The sequence below is a fragment of the Hyposmocoma kahamanoa genome, unplaced genomic scaffold, assembly GCF_003589595.1.
Source record: "Hyposmocoma kahamanoa isolate Upper Pololo Valley unplaced genomic scaffold, ASM358959v1 63, whole genome shotgun sequence".
NCBI lineage: Eukaryota > Metazoa > Arthropoda > Insecta > Lepidoptera > Cosmopterigidae > Hyposmocoma > Hyposmocoma kahamanoa.
This window is the reverse complement of record NW_020653851.1, coordinates 16,778,083-16,802,702: the sequence shown is the minus strand read 5'-3', so window position 1 is coordinate 16,802,702 and position 24,620 is coordinate 16,778,083. Positions and strand designations below refer to the sequence as shown.

General features: G+C 36.7%; 1 protein-coding gene across 1 annotated transcript in view; it reads left to right on the top strand.

Moving 5' to 3' along the window:
- The first annotated feature begins 1,172 nt into the window (after positions 1-1,172).
- The window catches only part of LOC113230261 (cullin-associated NEDD8-dissociated protein 1), a 27,586-nt gene continuing 4,138 nt past the window's right edge, over positions 1,173-24,620 (top strand). The window contains exons 1-19 of the mRNA XM_026464108.1: positions 1,173-1,316; positions 1,392-1,561; positions 2,425-2,638; positions 3,259-3,393; positions 4,033-4,190; positions 5,260-5,422; positions 6,314-6,487; positions 8,695-8,803; positions 9,540-9,673; positions 11,477-11,637; positions 14,689-14,894; positions 15,144-15,334; positions 16,281-16,409; positions 16,608-16,739; positions 18,595-18,766; positions 20,756-20,904; positions 21,438-21,598; positions 22,334-22,532; positions 23,632-23,751. Of these exons, the coding sequence (XP_026319893.1) occupies positions 1,275-1,316; positions 1,392-1,561; positions 2,425-2,638; positions 3,259-3,393; positions 4,033-4,190; positions 5,260-5,422; positions 6,314-6,487; positions 8,695-8,803; positions 9,540-9,673; positions 11,477-11,637; positions 14,689-14,894; positions 15,144-15,334; positions 16,281-16,409; positions 16,608-16,739; positions 18,595-18,766; positions 20,756-20,904; positions 21,438-21,598; positions 22,334-22,532; positions 23,632-23,751 (2,919 nt within the window). The 5' untranslated portion in view covers positions 1,173-1,274. The remainder of the gene's footprint in view (positions 1,317-1,391; positions 1,562-2,424; positions 2,639-3,258; positions 3,394-4,032; positions 4,191-5,259; positions 5,423-6,313; positions 6,488-8,694; positions 8,804-9,539; positions 9,674-11,476; positions 11,638-14,688; positions 14,895-15,143; positions 15,335-16,280; positions 16,410-16,607; positions 16,740-18,594; positions 18,767-20,755; positions 20,905-21,437; positions 21,599-22,333; positions 22,533-23,631; positions 23,752-24,620) is intronic.

Below are 24,620 nucleotides of genomic sequence, written 5' to 3'. Positions count from 1 at the left end.
AAAGGTCCGAGCGAATCCCTTTATGATGATAATATTTGCCGGTTTTTTTTAAATAACTTCACCCCTTTATGTGGGTAGGCAAATGTTCTATCATACAGCCTCTTCATATATCATATGTTCCAGACTTTATTTGACATTTAAAACTGTGGCAAAAGGTAGGATACACTAATGTGTGTTGACAAAGGAAGTTATCTATCTCATCCATTTCACTTAATGGAATAAATTGATTGCGAAACTGCGAACAACAAACGCATGAGTAATGTCAGTAATTTTAACTTATGTTGTGCCAAGGGCTGTGTTTTCTTATGGTTTTCTTTATTGTTAGCGGCGTTCCATTTCTCGTAACGACTTAGTACTTACATAGTATTTGTCTCTGTCGCGGTTTGTTTATTGTAATATTGCTATCCTGCTGTCAAACAGATGTCTTAGTCGCATTAATTCTGAAAATGGAACGTACTTTTGTGTAGCTATTTATTTAATATTCTGCAAACTTCAACATATTTATCAGCATATGTTAAGTTGAAGTCAGTTGAAAAATTAAGTAAATAGTAACAAAAATTTAAAAAATAGTAATAATACCTAAAAAAATAAATACTATGTGAAGATGATAATATAATAATAATAAAAACCGAGAAACGCCGGAAGTATCTCTACCTGGCGCACGAGATCAACGAGATGTGGGATGTGACCTGCATTGAAATAATCCCAATTGTTTTGTCCGCAAACGGGTTAATTCCAGTAAGCCTTTCTAACAGCTTGAGGCGGTTGGATTTCTGTGGCGTGTCGCTTCCAGGATAAATGCAGAAGGCGGCCCTGCTCGATAAGGCACGAATTGTACGCCGCCGGTTCGCCTGGTCGACTGTGTCATTGCCGGGAAATACCACCTCTCCTATTTAAAAATTCAATATTAATCTTTTAGGCCTTGGGAGAGGCGAGAGTCTAAAATAGATACAATAATAATAATTATTATTTACTTTATTCATCTCAGCGTGTTAGCTGTATGTTTTATAGTATGTTTATGTGTTAGTGGTATGTTTTATGACTTCATGAAAAAATAAACGGAAGACCATTAAGCAGGTTTAGTAAATTATTAAATGGTCACTCAGTTTTTTGATTCGGGTCGGTGCTCGATCGCTGAATTCATTCGTAGAATTTTCGATTTCCATTATCCGATCAAATGTTTCTCAGTCAGTTTTTCATAAAATTAAGTTAGTTCTTTCTATTTTTTGCAAAGGAACATTCGTCGTGTCGAAAAGACTGAAAAATCTATCAAAATGGCTAGTGTATCCTATCAAATAGCGAATCTTCTCGAGAAGGTGAGCCGGCGCTTTTCTTTTATCAATATTGGTTGGGATCATAACCTTCTGTAACGTATTGTTTTGTTGATGTAGATGACTTCGAACGACAAGGATTTTCGGTTTATGGCAACGAATGATTTGATGACGGAGTTGCAGAAGGATAGCATAAAGCTGGATGATGACTCTGAGAGAAAAGTTGTGAAGATGCTTTTGCGGCTGCTCGAGGACAAGAACGGCGAAGTGCAGAATCTGGCGGTTAAATGGTGATTATTCGTGGATAGAAAAGCCCAACAAATTTTATTTTCGTGCTACTGCTCATAAACAAAGTCCTTATTCTGACATGTCACTTGGCACACATATAAACAGTTGTTCTGTGTTTCTAATGTGAAGTAGCGAAAATATTTCTTGTTGTGATGACTTGTAGCTTTATGCACACTCATCATTCTTCATCACATTGCTCTTTTACTGTGATGATCAAAATAGTAATAATATTTTTAACCACACATGTATAGTGAAATCTTCTTTGAATGCTATAATAGGCATATATAAGGCTTCCAAATTTAAAAGATTCATGGAATAATCTTACACTCCCCACTCAAATTTAGTTTGGGATGGAATATTGAGTGTAAATAAACTTAGATATTTAAACATATCAGAAACTTCATTCAAAACACGTAATATACAGACAATAACAATTGAATAACTAAATATGAGCTTTTTAAACTACATACTAAAGATAGTATTTTAGAAGCTGAACTGTTTTCCAGTAATGGGATATAATTATACAAGTTCATATAGAGTACTGTAGTAATGTTGGTATGCATAGGCCATCAAATGTAGAGATCCATCCAATTTGGGTCATATTGAGTGAATTTTTTAGGAATCTAATATATATGTAATAAATATGTATTCGTAATGCTATATAGTGTAATAAATAAAATAATTATGTGGATCATGCTCCTGTTTTTGCACATGCATATAACCTAGATACCTGTAATGTTGGGGTGAATATGCCTCTTCTGAGCGAGCTTGATCCATTGTAGACCCCAACTTGGATTGTCATGATTTTGGTCAAGTAAATTTTGTATAATTCTTCATGTTAATCATTTTTAACGTTTCCAAATAGCCTAGGACCACTGGTAAACAAAGTGAAAGAATACCAAGTGGAGGGCATTGTAGAGACGCTTTGCGCCAACATGCTGTCAGAGACGGAGCAGCTGCGAGACATCAGCAGTATCGGTCTCAAGACTGTCATCTCAGAGCTGCCACTTGGCTCCAACACTCTTGCTGCAAATGTGTGTAAAAAGATCACAGGAAGACTTAGCAGTGCTATTGAGAAGGTATGGTTTATATATATAATATAATAGCTAGCTAGTTAAATTTCACAATCACCTCCATGGTGTTATCCATGGTACAGTTTTTTATCTAGCTTGGATCCTTTTGATAATATCTATTTTGTACAAAATGCCACTTCAGAACTTGAAGCTATTGGGACAAATAAATAAATTTGTATTTATTGTTTTTACCCTCTTACCTCTAGGGCGCGTTCATATCGCTGCGCGATTGTCACTTTTCATACATACAATTTCTCATCTCAATCATACAATTTCTAGAAGCGCTGCAACCGCGCGGCGGCCGCGCGACAGTTGCGCTGCTGCAGCGCGTCTAGAATTGTATAAAAAGTGACAGTCGCGCGGCCACCACGCGGCCGCCGCGCGGCTGCAGCGCTACTGCAGCGCGGATAACAGTGGCTAATTTGAACGCGCTCTTACTTCTGCAATACCAATAGTTTTTTTTAAATTTTGGTAGATAAGTAATAGCACTGTTTGCACTATTACTTTGTTTCAGCATACCAAAATTAACTAATTGAAACAAAAGGACTTGTGTTTTGGATATTTTTTCAGCTACTTACTTTATTTCTTTACTTTGCAAATCATTGAGATTTAAATAATTTTTTTAGCAAGAAGATGTATCAGTGCAACTGGAAGCCTTGGATATCTTAGCTGACCTACTGAGCAGATTTGGAGGCCTATTGATATCATTCCACCCTATGCTATTAAACTCCTTGTTGCCACAGCTCGCCTCACCACGTCAGGTAATTGCTTTATTATTTTTATGTTCATACTAGTTTCAATAATTGTATTAAACTGTCTACTATATAAGATGTAAATTTAGGTGCAGTGAGACCTTGCCGATGGAATGAAATCTATTTTTTTGAGGCATAGTATTAAACATAATCTGTTTTATTCTTCTCAAATGCAGTTCATTTCATTTTATACACAATTAGTTATTAATATTCTATTTTACTGAATAGTAAAAATGCCTTTAAAATTTAATATGCAGTTTGTAATTTTTTTATTTTTCTATTTGTAGCTTTTATTGCTGATAACTTCCATACTAACTTACCTAACACAGAAACATTGTATGTCATGTGTACTTAATACATATTATTATTATTATTATATTGTTGCTGTAGGAGCATGGGGGCAAATACCAAAAGATAGGGACAAATGGAAATCTCTTCAAGAGGCCTATGTATTACGACAAGCTGAAGGAGTTTGTTATACTAGAACATAATCTTAGTATACCAAATACTACAAAGAAATAAACATTGTTAACACTGTCCATATGTACGGACTTTTTGAAGAGTGATTATCATATCTTGCTCTCTAGTTAGGTGTCTGCTAGTAGTGGTCTTGTAACTGATATTAATTCTAATGTTCTTCTTGCATAGGCGGTCCGCAAACGCACCATAGTAGCGCTCTCCCACTTGGTGATGTCATGCAATGCGACGCTCTACAACAAGCTGATCGACCATCTGCTGGAAGGACTTGCCTCCTCACCCTCTCCCAGCGTCAGCCGCACTCACATACAGTGCATTGCTTCTGTCTGGTATGTATTATTAATTACATTGTGTCCATATAATGTATAACTTTGTGATGAAGGGACTTAAAAAGGACTTAAAATTTACATAAGAATTGATCCGAAATCAGCAATCGAGCTCCTTGTGAAAGAGTTCATCCAGGGAAGTACTGCCACCTTACCTATTTCTGCTGCCAAGCAGTAACGTCAGCATTACTGTGTTCCGGTTTTGAAGAGTAAGGGTGCTGGTGAAAATACAGGCACGTGGGACTTGTCAACTTATGTCGCAGGGTGACGGGCGCATTGGCAGTTGAAAGAAAGTTGTGAAAGACTTCATTTGGGAAATACTACCTTCATATTAATTTCTGCCGCCAAGCAGTAATGTGAAGTTTGAAATGGTAACAGTATTATCAGTAAAATACAGAATTTCCTTTTTTGAAGTCCGTTAAAATACACAATTTGTTGGCTAAATTCGTAAACCTGGTACCTCCATTAATGTGAATTTTTGAGTACGTACAAAAAACGGAATTGCTAGAAATAACTAAATGACAATATATTTTTGTATCTTTATTTTATAACTAATATCTCAGTACAGAGTACTAAAAAAGCCGACCTCAAAAGTTTGTGGACATCTATTTGCCAAGTTTTATTCAACTCGGTTACCGGAAAGTGCGCGAACCTGGATTCATCCCTAGTGTACCACCCTTAGAGGTGGAATATTTTCTTCATATTTAAATGGGACCAATACTGAGGTACCCTCTTTCAACAAAAAAAGAATCATCAACATCGGTTAACAAAACACCCGGAGTTATCGCGTAACATACGTACAAAAAAAAGAAAATACAGTAGAATTGGAAACCTCCTCCTTTTTTTGAAGTCGGTTAAAAATAGTGTTTAGAAATTATATTTTAAGTTTTAATTGTCCGACACTGCGCTTGAAGAGTAAGAAAGGGATTTTGTCCAAAACCAGTTTTAAATTTAGCTGACAGATCTTAAATATGGCTTGTTTGACTTGGCTTCAAGTATATTGATATACGAAACCAGGTGTTTTATAGATGTTTTTACGTGTGCACATACAATGTTGTAAGGCTTCCCACAGCCGCCAAGCAGGACATAGGTTCGGCGAGCAGTTGTGGCGCGTGGCGCCTCAAGTGCTCGAGCATTCGACCAATCCCGACGAGGAGCTACGCGAGCATTGCCTGCAAGCGCTCGAAGCCTTCGTACTCAAGTGCCCTAAGGAGGTCCAGCCGCATATTCCTACCGTGAGTTTTATAATTATTTCTATCGTGCCGCATTGAGTCGCAGACAAATTAGACGCTTGTAAAAGTGCTGCAGTGCCGCGTCTGTGGCGCGGTAACTGTGCTACTACTAAATAATTTTCATACAATATCGAGTCTGTAAAAGTAGCGCGCACGTGTCGCGATTGGCGCTGTAGCTGCGCTTCTAAATATTGTATGAAAATTAGTAGGGGCGCTGCTGCAGCGCAACAGTCGCACGAGAAGACACGAACAGTCGTCAGCACTTGTTATTCACCCTCGTGCACACAAAAAGCCGTTGAAAACCAAATACAAAGATCCAACAACAAGCACAGAAAAGTTCGTGAGGTCCGCTGGTTCGTTCTGTGGCTTAGTTGGCATAGCGTCTGGCACGGTTTGTTAGAAGTTGGTCGTCGGTTCGAATTCGGCCGAATCGAAGGTATTTTTTCTACGGTTTGTTAGAAGTCGGTCGTCGGTTCGAATTCGGTCCAATCGAAGGCATTTTTTCTAAGTATTAATTTAATAATTATAATTCAATACAAATTTATTTAGAAGTGCTGTTGAATTTTAACTTCAATTTATTTCGATTTGTTGAATGAGAAATCATGCATTTAATGTGAGCACTGTTTTACTGTAACTCTGCTTTCGGAATGTAATAGCGATTTTATAACTAATAATTAGAAATAAACACATTTTTATTTGAATATGAAGCGTATATTCAAGGTTTAAATTTTAAGCTTATATCTAATGGTGCCTGAAACAAATTGCTACTTAGCAATATGGCCGCCTATTGTATATTAGCTTAATCTGTGACACTTACATTACTTGTCATTGTAATTTTTAATGTGCAACAAAGAATATTTCATTCATTCTTGTATTTAATAAAAAAAATTCCAGATCATTGAACTTTGCCTGAAAATGGTAACGTACGATCCTAACTACAACTACGAGGACGAGGAAGCCGGCGCGGGTGGTGAGGACGAAGATATGGAGGACGAATCGTTCGCGCCTGACGCTGAGCCTGACTCCGACTCCGAGGAGTATTCTGACGACGATGACATGTCTTGGAAGGTACAGTGTTATCGATTTTAAGAGTATTATGAAGCGTCGGCATCAGTATAAAAAGTATTTTGAAAAATATTTGCTATCTCGGCAGTGGATTTTCAGTATTTCATCATTGCTTTTCTTAAGTGGCTGCTACAGTCGTAATTTAATTTAGCCATAATCCTAATATGGCACTAAAATTTGCGATAGATTAGGCTAAGCATAGATTAATGGAGCATTGACATGTGCATGCTACATCGTCGACCTCATCGTCATTCTCCATCAGATAAGATGGAGGTCAAATGCGCACTTATTTTTATATTAAAAAAAAAAATTGGTTGACGTTTCAAATGACTATATATTTTTAATGACTCAAAGAGGACTGCTAATCTTTATACTACAGATAGTAACTCTGTTAAATGTCAATATCCCGTTTTGTATCTAGATTGCGCTGATCGTTACTGTACGCCTGGAAGTAGTTTATATTATGTAAATAATTCTTCCACTATCACAAATGGCCGTGGATGTCAATTATTTCCTCTTTAATATGAAATACAAATACTCTGTTTTTTTTCCTTCTTATATTATTCAAATATTGACCATGAACCAAAATTATTTTCTGAACTTAAAAAGTATGCATATCAATAGATGGCGTTGTGTGTTACAAACTAGTTTATAAATTACTACAGCTTGGTAACGGGTAGAGGGCGTCAATCCTAAACAAAATAAAGTAATATCCGGCGGCATCCATAACAATCTGTGAAATAATCTCATGTAAAACAAATTAGTTACAAAAGTAGCTATTTTTTACTCTGCGCAACATCTGGTGTACCAATAGGTACTAAAAACCCGACTACGCTGTCTTGTATCGTGATAAGAACAGTCCTCTTGTCATATGGTCATATATGTTAACTCTGTGACTAAATAACGATTTTTGTTTTATTAGAAAAATGAGTGTATGGCCTTATTCAGAGTGGCGGCTGTTAGTTCGGTCCGTCCGTACGTTTCACAGTGCTTGGTCTAGCGTCTGTTTGCGATTTCAACGTGTGGATCTACCCGTTCGTAGCCGCTTCGGCACTGTGAAAGGGAAGATGCCATGATACGCGCGCCTGCACCCGCCACCGCGCCCGCGCCTGCTCTCAGAATGAGCCCTATGGACTAAAGACGTTCTATTTATTATGAATTTGTAACATTCTTGAATTACTTTCAAAATACCACAGCACAGAAGAGTTTGTAACCACTATTGCACTATATGTATAGTAAATATATTGTATAATGATAAACTAAGTATTCCATATACATAGAAGAATACTGTTGTTTGTCATTTGTTAGCTTTAGCAATTAGAAAATTGAAATACTTTTTTAAATTAAAAATTAATTGCGCAATTGACTTCCATCTCACCTAATGGAAAATGACGATGAGGTCGACGATGGAGTATCCACAACTAAATAAAGCATATGTCAGATTTGATACGTATACGATCTTCGCAAATGCACAAATGATCTACTCACCTCCTCTCTATTCCTATCCTAAAAAACGCACTGATTTGAGGGTAGGATATTCCCCGTTTTGGCGGGCCCTGTTGCACTACGCCGCGCTAGCGAACGGTCGCTTTTGACGCGATATCACCGTAGCAGTTGTCCAACGGCAATACGGAAAATCATCTTAGCGTCTCATCTGTCTGTGAGAGACCAGAGTGGGCGGCGCGACAACCCCTTAACACCTGGGCATACTCATAAACACCAGCGACCGACACATCTATCGAGGGAAAACTCAAGGTCAGTCAGTGCGTTCACTCTTGCCTTGAAAAGGCGCAAGCTATACCACTCAGGGAACAAGTTTACAGGCAAGGAATTCCACTCTTGAGTAGCCGTTCGCCCCATAAATGTAGTAGCGCAACGTTTCGTGCGAAACGTTTGAATATCCACAACAAAGGGGTGGAGCACAGCTTACGCCTAGTCCCTCGATGATGGAAATGGCAAAGCGGAATTAAATCGTGCAATTCCCTCGCACATTCTCCGTGCTACATCCTGTAGAATACCGATAACCAAGTGATAATGTTAACGGCTCTGTATGTAGATCATTAAGTATTATACATATTATATTACTTTTTATTGTTTGTTCAGTGTTTGTAATTTACGTATTTTGCGTGTCAAATAAAGCCGATTTTTTAATTATTTTTTTTATACAGTTATGGTGCAAGGGTATAAAACACATATTTTATTTATTACAGGTGCGACGTGCCGCAGCCAAATGTTTGGAATCAGTCATTACGACTCGCCACGAACTGCTTGTAGATATGTACCAAACCGTATCTCCAGCTCTTATCGCCAGATTTAAAGGTAAACCATCATTTTAGATTTGTAGCAAGTATTGAACTATCTACAGAATATGATTTCTTTTGAAGAAAAAAGTCACCACGCGCAACGTATTGTAGTAAATAACGTATTGTAGCAAAAAAAAAAATTTATAAATTTTATTGAATAAAAAAAAGTTACACTTATGGTTTCACTTTGGCATCACTCCACCCAATTAAATTATTGTTATTCGTGATTTCATTCGAAAGTATGAAATTATAAGGAACTTGAACGGTTACTTTCAAAGCAACTATCGGCAAATAATTGGATGTAGTTTCATCGACGAATTTACACATGGTTTTTTATTTATTATTTTTTACTATTTTTTTTATTTTTATTTTATTTTCTTTATAATTGCTGTTCATTCCTATCTAAACTAAGAATTAAGAATATTTAGAAATTGAGTATTTTATGTGACTCGGCTACCATCATGACAATTTGATCAAAGTTAGGAGTTGTGTATATTTTAGCGATAATTTCATCGGAGCTAATTAGGACAACTACTAATATAAAATGTTGCGAGTTCCACTAAATGGGTAAAGGCTGACCTTCCAGCCTTTTGTGGAAATTAGTGGAACTCCCTCAAGCTGAGACTTTTAACTTTTTATCTACATGTGTAAGATGATATTATTTGAAGCGAAATTGTTGTTATTTTAATGTAGATAAATGGAGCTCTTCTTTATTATTATCAATTATAAAAATATATAATAAATAATTTCAGAACGTGAAGAAAACGTAAAATGCGACATTCTTAGTGCGTACACTGCTCTACTGCGCGCGACTCGTCCCCCTCCTTCGCTGCAGATGCCCATGGCGCCTTCCGAAAACTCGCCACAGGCTCTGCTTATTCAGAGGGTGAGTTATTTCCTATTTAAAATCGATATTTTTTAATAAATTACTGTAATTAATAATGCAGTAAAATATTGCAAACTCTAGGTGATGAAAACAATTGGTCAAAGCATGGATGGACCTGTAACGACTGCTGATCTTCATACTACAGATTGTAACTTTGGAAAAAGTCAAAATTCCGTCTTACATCTAGATGGCGCTGGTCTATAGCTCGGGAGTAGGTAACCTATCACAAACTTGAATTTTTTTTCCGAAATAACGTTTGATCCAATTTTCATTACACTGAAAATCGAATGATAACGAAACTGTTGTTCTTTCAGGATACGTAGGATGTTTATCGCAAAAACCCGACTAGGTTCGGTTAGGTTAAGTTAGGTTTAAAAGAAAAAACATTTCCCTGTCAAAATTACTTTCGAGGTTATGGAAATTCGAGCAAACGTTATTTCTGGAAAATGTCATTTCGGTCTATTAACCTTGGAAGTAGTTTACATTATATAAATGGCCGTGGATATGAATCAATTCCTCTTTAATAATTTTGAATTCTAATATTTCATATAAGAATTCAAAATATTGATGATGAAATAAAATTATTTTCTGAACTTTGACAAATTGTGCGTGCCAATTGATGGCATTGTTATTTACATACTAATTTATAAATTAACGCTTCATGATATGGGTAAATGGCGCTAATCCTAAACAAAAGAATAGCCGGCACTATCTATAAAAAATTGTGCAATAAGCGCCATCTTGTTGATTTGCTTGTTAACACTAGAAATTGCAGTAGCCTTGATCAATTGTAGCTTTTCAATGTAAAACAAATTAAGTTACACAAATAGCTATTTGGTACTTGTTACGACATCTGGTGTACCAAAAGGTACTAAATACCTGACTATGCTGTCTTGTATCGCGATTAGCAGTCCTGTTGAGTTATTGGTCCATGGCCAACGTTAGAGGACATCAATTTTTCGTGGGAATTGGAATAGATCTTAGGCTTAAAATCCTATGCCAATGTTGCGGTATATTCACTCACTATTTATTTCGTGGTAGGTCGAAATTGTACTTCTCTATAATAATATATATAATGTACCGTAATATAATAAGACAAGTAATGTAACTCCATACAAACGTAGCAACGCTTGTATGTATACAACGTAATATATTTTTTGTTATAGGAAACATATGTAAGTAAACCTTATACTGCTGCAATAGTGTCCACTTTTTTGGAGAACGTTAGGCGTTACTCGTTCGTCATCTTTCAGCTATTAAAGCTATGTGGCAGCAAATTGATTGCAATTTCAATATAAAATCAAAACGTCGTAACTTGCAAACTTTCTACGACATGCCAACAGGGTAAAGTTTAAATTGTATTAACAGTCCATAATTTGTTACGTCTTTTTAAATTAGAAACGTATAGCGTTTAACATTATGATAGTGTGAGTTTTGGAGACAGAGGTTCTGATAGTAATTGAGGTTTTTTTATGGTAACACGTGACGGGACGAACAAGCCGTGCGCCTAGTGTTAAGCGCCACGCCTGTCCATAACAGTTGCAGTGCCACGCAGGGCTTCAAATCGCAAAGATCTGAGGGACACTTCCACTGCGCCTATCACCCTGAGATATAACTTGACACGTCTCATGTTCTCGTAATTTCACCAGCACTCTTACCTTTTAAAACCGGCAGGTAGCAGTACTTCCCTGGACGAATTCGTATCACAAGGAGCTCTACTGATACTACTCCATAGAAGCGTATATTAATCTTCTAGATGAATGCGTCTATGTTGGTAAGTGACGAGTGTGTGTCTGTCGGTAGGTGCCGGGGATAGTGCGCGGGGCGCTGCGCGTGATCCGCGGACGCTCGGTGCGCGCGCGCGGTGCGGCGTTGGCATTACTGCGCGAGCTGCTGGCCGCCGCGCCCGGCTGCCTCACCGACCACGCCGACCGCGTCATTCGCGCACTCACACCCGCGCTCACGTAAGTTACTGCGCACTTCGCCAAACACCACCTTCACTTTTTATCTTAAGGCGAGGTATTTATAATAATAATAAACTCTTTATTTGAACAGAAAAATGTTACATTTGCTAGCAAGGCCTTGGTTTCCGTGCTAGGTTCAAAGACCTGTGTTATGGAAATCAGTATCTTCTCTCATAATAGGTTACATTTATTTATTTCTGATAGTTAATGTATCTGCAAGTAATATAATGTCTACTAAATACTATATTAGCTACTATTCGTACGCGGGCCTATATTTTAGTAGGTGAGGTGTGGGGGGCTGCCACTCGCGTCCCGCAATCTGCGCGCTTAAAATGAATAATAAAATAAGAACAAGCGGAGAAAATTTCATGCAGATTCGACGTTGACAAGCGCCCAATGGCGACTGACAGGGCAATGGGCGGCGGAGCGTGTCGTAAAACCGCTGGCCAATTTTCAAGTTTCGAGATAAATGTGAAAATTTTGTAGGCTCTCTGTAGTATTTAAAGAGAAATATAGCCATATAGGGTAAAACAGAACGACCGACAAAGCCGAAAACTGTGAAGAGTCTTAAACATGTACTTAATTATACTGAAAGTCTGTTTGCTCTAAGCGCAATAGTTTCCGAGTTATTCAATGATAAAGATTTGCTCGTAAAGTCTCTGTTGTCATCCCTACACACAGTTATTGGAGGCAACTACCGGGAGGTACTCAGGACAAAATCTTTGTAATTTAATAGGTCGTTGACCTCAGTCTTTGCTCAGCACCTCATCAGTCGCTTTCTTTGATCAATCATCATGTGAATGATGATTAATTATGCGGGTATTACATTGTATAACTTTGAAAGTAATTAACGCCCCTAAATTCCGTATGTAACGACCCAATATTTACACTTACCGAAAAAATGCACCTCTCATAGAATCGTCGGGAGACATGTTGTTTCTAAACTATGCGTTGTCATAAACTACCTACGACAACTTAAGAAAAGTAAAGTTTTCTAAATGACCCTGTCAGGAGAAAACTCCTATTGTCTGCGTTATAAGACTAATTAAATAAACATAACTAAATTAAGTAAACACGTTCTACAACATGCGTCAAGTACTCAAATTACAATAGTCTTATAACCCTTAATCCGGCCCTAATGTAAAATAGTAAACTTTTCACTCATCACTGCTTAGAAATGCACACTTACTAGTCTATTTTTCAATGCATTTGGAAATACTTAATTTACACTACAAGAATTTTCTAACTTTAAAACGAAGAGTTAATTTTAATGAGATCAACATTTAAAACTAAATTTTCTGTTAACTTGAGCTGAGTAGTTGAAATTTTAATTAATGTAATGTAAAAATAAATAAATCGGTTCTTGGAGATCTGCAGACCACCACGGTTCGTTTTCTTATTTTTGAGTATCGATTATCACATTGCTAAATTTGATTATATAATACAATTCATTAAACGATCCGCATTTAATAAGTTAAATTTTTTTTTTTTTTTTTTTTATTGAAAATGGACGTACTCTTGACCACTACCTAGCCCTAGAGCAAAGATGAGGTCTACGTTGGTACGAGCTCGCCCAGAAGATAAATGTAAAAGTAAGCTTTTAAATTGCTCATGGTACCAGACAAGACGATTATTGCGAAACCTATTTCTTTATCATAATTGTCTTTTTATAATTAACACTTAAATATTTAATAATCACCGATATCCGACGCGTACGCCGCCGCCGCGCGCATCTCTCTGCAGAGTTGCCTGCTATATGACTTTGTCCCTTTGTAGGACATTTTGACATCAAAAGCGTCTTTCATTTCTAACGACAAAAAATTTGGTATCTTTTGACGCGTATTTAATTAGGTTTAATAGTTTAAAATTTAATTTTATTTTCATCTTAGTATTCAGGAGTTTTTTGCCTGTAATGTGACCATAAAGTTCTGGCCAATTAAATGGACCTTCTGTTTAGTGATATTTGCTTTAGTCTAGTTGGCAATACTTTTTCATTCATGAATTAGTTCAAAATGCCTGGTTGTATGGTAACTCCTGGTCTCATGTTTTTGTCGTGTTTACAACACAAAACAACGTTTACTTATTAAATTTTGGGTTGTGACAGCAACTTATTGGAATAGTACCGTTATTAAGTAGTGTTTGTGTTAAGCAAGTAAAGTGTATTAGTGTTTGTGTGGAAAACCACATCGGCGTGTGACCGGCACTCCCAGGAATGTGTCTCGAAAGTCTGCAAGAGTAAGGGGACGTGGACAAATCGAACATACTTTTAATTTAAAGTAAGTTCAATGTTTTTTTAAATTACCTATTAAAGTGAGAACACTTTTATTTCTTCTGTGAGTGCCAATGACACGAACGCCGCCTGTGGTGCAGTAGATGTACTAACACGATTGATTCGCTTAGGGTTGTTGCACCGCGAAAGGTTTAAATCTGGATGAACATTTTTCAACTGCTCTGATTTTACATTTAAAGTGAATAAAACTCATGTATTCTTAACGTGATAATTTCGGCTTTGCCGGTCGTTCCGTTCCACCCTGTATAAAAATTATCTGCGAATCGTTTTCGGGATTTTATATGAGCGAGTAGACTACATGTTTTACATAGGACCGTTATTTAATAGTTAATACCTGACCCACCCACCCATTTGATCTAACAAAACAGTTTTTCCCGCTTCTTACCGGCCGTCTTCTTATGGGCCGTGCTGCACCAGCGTGGGAAGAGTGCTTTTTGCTCTCTGTAAGGGCCCATTGGATACGCTATGTTAGTAGTTTACTTCAAAGGCAGCCACGACAACACTGCAGCGCAATCCAGACTAAAACTCGCGACACACACTCGAACGCGGCGCGGGGCGGCCCGTGAACACAGGCCTTGGGAAGCTACCTTTATAACGTCTTCATGCACTTTTTAGTTTTGTATAAATTGTATTAGGATTTTGTGTATCGAGACTCATATTCCCATTTGTCTTTCGTCAAATTAGGTCACACTGGTGACATTGAAAGAAGGTCGACTTTTTATAATTTAATACATTACGAGAGTACATTTACGTATTTGCAGTGATAAAAGCACAGCTTCGTCGATGAAAATCGAGACCCTAGTTTTCGTAGTATGTCTCCTTCGCGGTCACCCTGCGGCAGTAATGCGAAAACATGTTGCGGCCTTAGCTCCTGCAGTACTGGCCTGTGTACACGACCCCTTCTACAAGGTCACTGCCGAGGCGCTGAGGGTGCTGCAGACGCTCGTCAAGGTCATCAGGCCTCTAGGTAAGCATTTCACTAACTAATTACATATTGCTTTGTACTCTATATGTTTGTTACTCACTATGGAAAAATTTATTTAGGTCTACGTTTATTCAAATTAGAAAGCTTCTCTAGATGTGTTGTACAACAACACAGAAGTTCGACCGCGTTAGTCAATGTATGGGATTCAAACGACACTGGTGAATCTCTACAGATACCCCAGAAGTATCTGATCAACAACAAAATTCCAAATAAGATACCGTTACCTTACAGATAACGTAACAATATCGGAAGGCGAAGACATTCTAGTGGAACCCCCACCTGAAGACTTACAACGTTTCATACCGGAAATGTACCAATGCACATTAGTACGGCTGCGTGCTACGGACATGGACCAGGAGGTGAAGGAGCGAGCCATTGCCGCCTGTGGACAATTATTGTGTCATTTTGGGGACTTCTTGAAGGTAACATTGTCAAAACTTTCATTTATTTGCCTAATACATAATACAACTGTTTTACATTTGACTCGAGTAATTAACATTTTCTCAAATATGCTCGGAAATCTTTACTGCTGTCCGCTGCTCTAAACTTAAACTAAGAAAAACTTTCATACTGCTCACTAGCACCAGTGTCCTTAATTGCGAGATTAAAAAAAAATTGTGTATGGTATTACTTATTTTGCGTTTAACTATAGTGCACGAAAATGAGTTCTAGTGTAAAGAGCGAAAATACAATAAGAAAGAAAGAAAGAAAGAAAACTGTTTATTACACAAGCCTAGACATGCATATAGACAAAACAACAGAGGAACAATAATAATAATTATAATTCAAAATTAATCTTTTAGGCCGTCCGAGAGGCGAGAATCTAAATAAATAATGATATAATAGTAACAATAAAAAAAAATTAAAGCAATGACTGGTTACTGAATTAAAACAATAATGCAGTACCTAATTCACCGTCATGCGTGTCGCGGCTGGTGCAATCGGGACTTGCTCAGCTTTAGCCACAAACGGCTTTTTTTTAAACCAATAATCGTGAACTCCACCTAATTTATAACAAGAAGCAACATTTGTAATGGAGTTTTACATCTTATAGTACATTCTCCGTCATTCTTTAGTCATTTATTATTTGTTTGCATTGTTTGATAAAAGTACAGATGTACCTCGCCGGGAACGGGAATTGTCAGACTCGTATAAATACTATATATACGTCCGGCAATCCCTTACTTCTATCTGGAATGCTGGCATCTGCAATAATGTACTATTTACTAGTGACCTCCCATAAATCTCACCGACTTTTCAGGTCTCACTTGACAAGCCTCAACAGTTCTCAAATCGGGAGACTTATAGAATGTACAACATTTGTGGCAATAAAATGAAATTGATTTCTTCTCTTTGCTTTTTTTGCAGACTGAACTTCCAGTATGTCTTCCAATATTCCTGGAAAGACTTCGCAACGAAATCACCCGACTGACTACTGTGAAATCGCTCACAAAAGTCGCTTCTTCGCCACTAAGGATCGATCTGACTCCTATTTTGGTAAGACAAGTGATTCATGTAGTTGTAAAATATGAAGCTCAATTTAAATGTGTTTAAATAGCCTTAAAAATTGGCCAGTTAACGGTGAAAATAGTTGAGCTCTTTCGTTTGTTATTAGATTTCATTGTTCAAATCAACCAGTGTGTTTTGAACTCCCAGATTCTTTTTCATGGAACCAACTTATTGTGTTTATTTCAGTCGGACGCAATTCCAATACTCGGATCTTTTTTGAGGAAGAATCAGAGAGCCTTGAAACTGTCCACTTTGGTGTTGTTGGATACCTTAGTGCAGAATTATAGCGACACTATCAGCATTGAGCTGCTTAGCAAGGTATGTAAATTAATTTTGGTCAATTTAATAAAAAATGAAACAGACAAAGTAGTAGTGATACTACTACTAAACTACTGAGTAACTACTAACTACTGAGTTAAAAGTCTCGTTTTTGCTAAATTACGTGAACATTGCCTAAACACAAATTACTTCTTAATACAAAAGGCCAATAATACCTCTTTAGATTGACGTAGTCATGGGTAGTCTTGTTTTTGTTATTGTAGCTAATATTTGAATACATAATTCTAACAGGCCGTTGTTCTAAAACAGCAAACACTACATTATGACAGAGGTATGGAATGACGTGTTTTGTATACTGTTTTTTTTTTTTCAAGACGGAGTAAAATGAGAGTTCATTATGCAAGTGTTGCCCGCTTACAAACAGCTAGATTGCTGTCGATAAAATTGTATCTACTATCCACTGAATATTTGTTACATATTATACTCAATAAATAGCCGAATTTGTTTAGTTTGAGTCATCATCATTCATCCGGGTCTCTTAACGAAAGGGTTTAGGCCTCCAGTCTGGTCTGATGCGGGCCGCGGACTTCACACCTTCTCCAAGGGCTGTGAACCTGCTTCAACGTACGGGTTTCGTCACAATTATTGCCTTCACAGTTAGCCAGAGCTATCGCTCCTAAGCGTTCATAAATGTACGTAACTGAGAAATTAGGGGTTTGGTTCACATCTCAGTTGAGAAGTGGTTTTAGTGGGAGCTCTTTATAATTGTAAAATATTTATTGAAAAATATATTAAGATTAATACAACGTAAAAAACCGTATCATAATAATCATAACATTTTTATTAAAAACAAAACCGATCTCAATGTTTGTGGAATTTCATCTATTTGCCAAGTTTTATTGAAATCGGTTACCGGAAAGTGCGCGAAACAGGACTTATACCCTAATTTGCCACCATTAGGGCGCATTTATTCGACACGAATGTCATCGCGCTTACCCGCGGCGGCCGCGCGAAAACTTTTTCTTCGCGTAACTGGGTGCTTCGAGATGGAATATTTTCTTCAAATTTAAATGGGACCACTACCGAGGTACCCTCGTTCTAACAAATCATCGAAATAGGTTCACAAACTTCGGAATAATCGCGTAACATTACAAAAAAAAAAACAGTCGAATTGAAGTCGGTTAAAAATAGACGTCATCGTTACTTGTATTCGAATACCGTCTGTTCGGCAGTGCTTACTTGCGCTCTGGCTCTGTATGTTTCTTTTGTGTACTCACGTTATTTTTACGCGGGTGTTTTGACTGTGACTGTATAGTCTACAATAAGGCATAATATAATTCGTACTTGAATTAAGACACTGTGGCCAGGCTTTATGAATTGATTTCGAGACTAGTGGACCAACTGTCAAAATCAGAAAGAAGGCGCTAACGCAATTGTATTAAAGATTAGATCGTCACAACATTCACGATTCATAGATTTTTAATAAATTTTATCCCGTTTCACAATCTATCGATAAAACAGTCGACAAAGACTACATGACTTTAAAATTTTACTAGGAAACTGGTAAACCTGTAAACGTTTTTTACACCGTCTCGTAAATAATACTGAGTATGGAATGGAATGGAATGAATAGAGAACACATAGGAAACTTGGCGCATCTTTAGTGATAATTTTTAGTGAATAACTACGAAATTTAAATATAATCGGAAAAGTCTGATCTAATATAATCATACTATTTTTGCAATTATTTCAGGAATTATATCACTTCTTTGACCTACATTCCAATCTTTGGAAATCAGGAATAATAATTTTTAACACCTGTATTCTTATTACACCAATGTCTTTCTTACATCAACCTTATTGAGTGACAATATACAATATTTTTTTTGGACAGGTACTAATGGAGGTGCCACCATTAGTATGCGAGTCAGACCTTCACTGTGCGCAAACAGCGTTGACACTGGTCCGCGGCGCCTGTCTTCGCTGCCCTGCAGCACTCACCGATGACGCACGGGCAGCCCTTACGCCTAACATACTAGCACTCGCTAAGTCGCCACTACTCCAAGGTAATATCTGTAAACTTGTCATTGATATATTTAACTTTTTTATGTGATTCTATAATGTAACAACAACTTATTAATAAAAAGATCGAACAACTCAGACAAAAGTTCCTTCGACCTGACTGGATTCGACCGAGTATTTTCACAAAAAAGAATTAATGTCTTGGTAGTAAAATCATCACGATTTTCAACAAAATACATATAACAACCTAATTTGCAATAAAATTTTTTATCAACCATTAATTTCCAAAAACAGTTTAATGATAATTTTAAAAATATGTCATAAGTTGAGCCATTCGTGACATACGTTTGCGCAGTCCTTTTGTCTTTAACGATGCGATTGCGGCTATACCATCCAAACTAAACCCACGAGATAATGAGCCCATTTACCTCTTTCGTAACATTACTTTGTCAGATGCAACCACATAGAAGTATGCCGTGGTGAGATTGAAATATCTTACTTGGGTTAGGTGGGGTAAGAGAAACACCGGGGATAGAGGGAATTCAAGCCTTTACTCATAATCTAAAGAGTTAGGCACCTTAGTGTTTCAGTCGATAAAACAGACAAACAAATTAGTTTAAACGATTTTAAAGAGATGTCGCTACAATTCTCCCAATTCAAAAAGCGGAAAAACAAATTAGACACCTGTGAAATCTTGAGAATACGAGGTACACATTACATTTTACACGTTTTCGGTAAATACATTGTTAGTATTCGATTCGTTATATTCTGGCTTACGCACAAGCGACATCCGAAGTGAGTCCGAGTTTTCTGGATTTGTATAATCTCCGATTCGGAACGCATTTAGTGTTGAATTTAGGTAATGATTGTTAAAACAAGTAAAGCCGATGAACAAAGGCAAGTGTAGTTTACTTTAAAATCCTTATAAAACTTTATCTGTTCTTCCTATAGCTCAAACCATTTGACTCAAAATAAAGTATTTCTCTTACCCCACCTGGGGGCCTAATATGCACTCTTATTTCCACGCTGTTTACGCCTTAACGTAAACTGCCTTGTAATTTCGTATTATGAACTGGTAATACCAGCCAGTCAACGGTCACACGACACTAGGCTGTCTTCTGCCCGAAGTTTAGCTGGCAATATCGTATTACAAACGTTATTTTGACATTTTGTTCACATTTGATCTGTCAAAAAGTAACAGCAATAAACCATTCAGTTTACACTGTCTTGGTGTAGCTTTTATTGAATTATTTTCTGTATAATTGTACTTTTCTCTTATTTACAAAAATTTAAATATAGTGTATTGATTTTATTATATAGTGTCTTTATTATTATTTTATTATATAGTGTCTTTATTTATTTGCGTACATGAACAATACGTATCTATTATTTCTCTCTTAAACTAAGTGTTAAATATAACACCATAACTTACCGCTAAATATTCATCCATGTTTTTGAACGTTACACTAAAAAGCACGAGCTAATGAAGTCCCAGTCATAGACAAAATAACCAATGAGAAGTCGGCGAACAATATGTACGTCGTAATACGAATTTTATCCAGTCAGTTTTTGGGCGTAAAAAGAATTACCTGGAACTTGCATGGTTTTTAAAAGTTCATAATACACCCCCTGACGGTTATATCACATTCAAAAATCCCATAAGTTGTAGGGATGATTTTCAGGTTAGTTTTCGCTACCTAATTCCGGTGTCAATTTTTATTATTTAAGTATTCGATTACATTATTGTGAAATATTAAATAATATTTTAGTTTACTACATTCGAATATTAAGTAGTGTTACTTAATAATCAAGTGCAGTATCATGATTATATTATAGAATATTTAAATAACAAAAATTGCCACTGTGATGAGGAAGAGAAAACTAACCTGAAAATTACCCATGTATATGGATGATTTAACTTGAAAGAGGACTACTATTGACTTTTGATTTCAAATATTCCTGTTTTTTTTTCAATTTGGTGACACAGCGAGTTAGTAAATCTTCTCAACATTGATTGATTGATTTACTTATAGGAGGGGCGCTAAAGGCAATGCTGGGCGTACTAAGCGCATTGGTGTCTGCTGACGTGGCGGGTTGTTCTCGCCGCGAATTACTGGCACTGCTGGTTGCGCCTGTGCACCGCAGCCATGAGCACAACGCCACCGCGCACCACATGAAACAGGTTACTCTCAATTAACACTGTTGGTTAAGTCTTAATTATTTGTGCCAACGTTTGCTATAATATACTCCCGGACACATAATTTGAGCTACCTCGCATTTTTACCTTAAAAGGGCTAGAATACAAAAGTAAGTGTTTTCGTCGAAGAAAAAGTTTTCCCCGGTTTTGCAAATCCAAATTTCCAGTAAGGATTTATGGAAAAGACGTTAAGTATACTAGTTTCAAAATTGCTTAATAGTTTTTGATCAATCAAACATTGTTTAAGCTTAGGGCATTTAGTACTGAAAATGCGAGGTGCCTCGAGTTAAGTGTCCGGGAGTGTATAACGCCATATTGGCCATATTGTTATAATAATGCTTGCTATCATCGTTGTTACTAAGTCGAATTAATTTTAGTTCCATCGTAATTCAGACTGTAAGATTCTTTACTTTCTACTATCCCGATACCTTTTTCACTTTTTTGATTCGTGCCGGTACTTTTGTCCACGAGTATTTTTAAGTGAGCCTGCTCGATGACAACGTATAATGAACTCGCAGGCTTTTCATTCGCTGGCGAAGTGCGTGGGCGCAGTGGTGATGGAGGGCGGCGAAGACGCATTAGAGGTGGTTCGCGACTTTTTGCGTGATGCGCACACGCCGCCTTCGGATGCTCATCACATGTTCGCGCTTCTCGCTCTCGCTGAGATCGGCAGGCATCTGTAAGTTTTTCTGGATTTAAGGACTTAAATATTCAAATCCCATCCCTTCGTTGAACTAACTACAAAATGAAAAACAAATCATATCACAATCACTTTCTTCATTAAATTTATCTCTTTCTATCCTTCGCATTGCACCATTCCTGGAGTGAGCGTTAGGCATGGGACTCCGGCGCGAGGTGACTGCCTTTTCTTTACGAAGTGGACGTCCTTGTATTTATGCATACTATGTTTCTACCAAGACAGTGTCAAATGACGTTTGAGGGGTTGCCATTTTTCGTAAAATTTTAAATAGTCATGTAGTTGTTTTCGTCAATTATGTCGATATTGTTATTTTTATTGTGACAATATAGGCCCACTGGTATTGAAACCGATCAGTAAAGTATAGAGGCACTATTTTCTTTCCCAAAATGACTTACATTTTTATTATAATTCGATTTAAACGATACAAGTTTGTCCATTTATTGCGTAACCTTATACTACTAAACTATATTCAATCGATAATTCTCTCTCTTTTGCCCATTGAACTGCCATTTTACTACGTCTTGTAAAAACATAGTTCATATTAACAAATCTAAACTAGTTTAATTTGTAAATGATAACTTGTTACGTCTTTCTTCTCCAAGCGTAGTCTTATCTCGTTTTGGAGCGATTTCACACTCCGTAGTCGCGGATTGAAAGTCATGCAATGCTAAAGAACAAGTATTAATAATGATTAAATTATCCTTATGTTTTCAGAGACCTCAGTTCAATCCCTAACTTGAAAGAAGTGCTTCTAAACTCGTTTACTCCGTCGTCAGAGGAGATAAAGTCAGCTGCTAGCTACGCGCTCGGCTCAGTGGCTGTAGGCAACCTTCCTAAGTTTCTACCGTTCATTCTTGGAGAAATTGAAGCTCAACCAAAACGACAATATCTGCTTCTTCATTCCCTGCGGGAGGTACGTAAAACTGAATGACATTTGGACCCTACAAATAAATAAATAATAACAAATTCTTTATTTGAACAAAAATGTTGCATTTCATAGTAAGGCACTGCCTTCCGAGCTAGGTTCAAAAACCTGTCACGGAAATTAGTGTCTTCTCTCATAATAGGTTACATTTATTTAATTCTGGCAGTTAATGTATCTGCAATTAATATAATGTTAAAGAAATGTGAAACTTTGAAGAATGTAATGATTTTGCTACATAACTTTATATGGATCGATAATTAACTTAACGTTATTTACCTTTTTTTTTTTCGTACAGCACTATATGCAACCATAGACTGTCCATACTTCACATTTGAAAAATAACTTCTGTTTTGGAGTAACATTTTTCAAAAACGATTTGAAGTTGTTAATAAAATTAATAATGTTAGGAAAAGAGATGAGATATATCAAGTGGAAACCGTCAATTTTTTAAAAACTTTTATTTCAATTTTTGAGTTCTTATTGAATGTGACAATCGTGTCACCATGATATGCAATTATTTTTGTGAAATTTCTCCACTATTGTTATAATTATTTATACATAGACCGAACACTAAGAAAAAAATCCTATCGATCCGGCTGGATTCGAACCAGCGTCTTTTGGCACGATTTGCTAGAAGACGCTACTTCGAATGCACCCTTGAAGAAACTTTCTTCGTGTTCGATCTTATAATTATAGTCTTTTATTTCATTTATTGACGGATTGCTTGAAAGTTTTAACCAAACCGGTTTGTTTATTTTTCATCTAGAATGGATCGCAACTAATAGAATTTTATTGTATTCTTTGACAATAATTACAATCGTGCGCATGCGCTCTCTATCGAGAGGTTTAAAATTCGAATCGCTGTTACGGCTCGTGCCGTATACCTATTTTATTTCTGAGTAGACTTACGTACATAATTTTGTGAATGTTTAGTAGGCATAATATTTTGCTAATGGCATTGAGACACTGAGTTAAAATTCTTGTACGCGGATACGAAAGTAAAGTTACCCTCAAGTGATATATCTGTCGTTTATCAGTTTGTGTACCATAAAATTATCTACATTATATTTTTAATATTACTTTGCAGATAATCTCATGCGAATCTTGCACGCCGGAGGGCGTAGCGGCGCTTAGGCCGTTTATCCCAGAAATTTGGGTACAGCTGTCTAAACATTGTCAATGTGTGGAGGAAGGATCTCGTAATGTTGTAAGTGTTGTTTAGTTAACTTAAAACTAATTTGTGTCTTGTTACCATCGTAGTTTGTGTCTTGTAATAGTGTTATTATAATCAACTTGTACTAAAAAATGCAATAGTTACTTATATTATCTTAAAGGAACTTATATTTTCCCGTCTGTGATAGAAAAATATAAAATGCATACATAACTATATCGTATTACTTCGACGACCTCGGAGATCCAACGGTTTGCACTGAATAAGCGCGATTCCGGGTAGGATCAATTTGGGAAATGATTTTTCTAAATTCGGCGAGCGTCCACACTGTTTCTCGGTTATTATAGAATATGTTTAGTATTAAGACTTACTTTATATTAGTCATAAGAAAATGAAATTAAGTAAATATTATTCCTTTCTTTTTCCTTTCTTAAATTGGTTCTGATCAGGGTGTTACGGTTAGTGCCCCCGAGAGTATACCATTGCTCTGGCATTCATAGTATAGGGAATTTCCTAGTTTGAGACCATGTCATTGGTGTCTCACACACAACATTGTTCTTTTACATAACTATAATTTGTTAGGAAATGAAACTATTTGTCCGGATTTAAATCGCGTATATTTGTTTTTTCAAACAAACCCAATGTTTCGGGCCCTTTATATGTACCATGGACACGTTTGACCTGTAAAGGGCCCGAAACGTTAGTTTGTTTGAAAAAAAAAACAAATATACGTGATTTAAATCCGCAAAAATAGTTTCATTTCCTATGTGTAACAATCGCGAAAATCTAAGAATTCTATATATTTTGTTATTTGCACATATTATTTATAAAATTGATTTATAACATTCAATGACGTGGTTGTTTATTTATAGGTTGCAGAATGTCTAGGAAAACTGTGTCTTCTG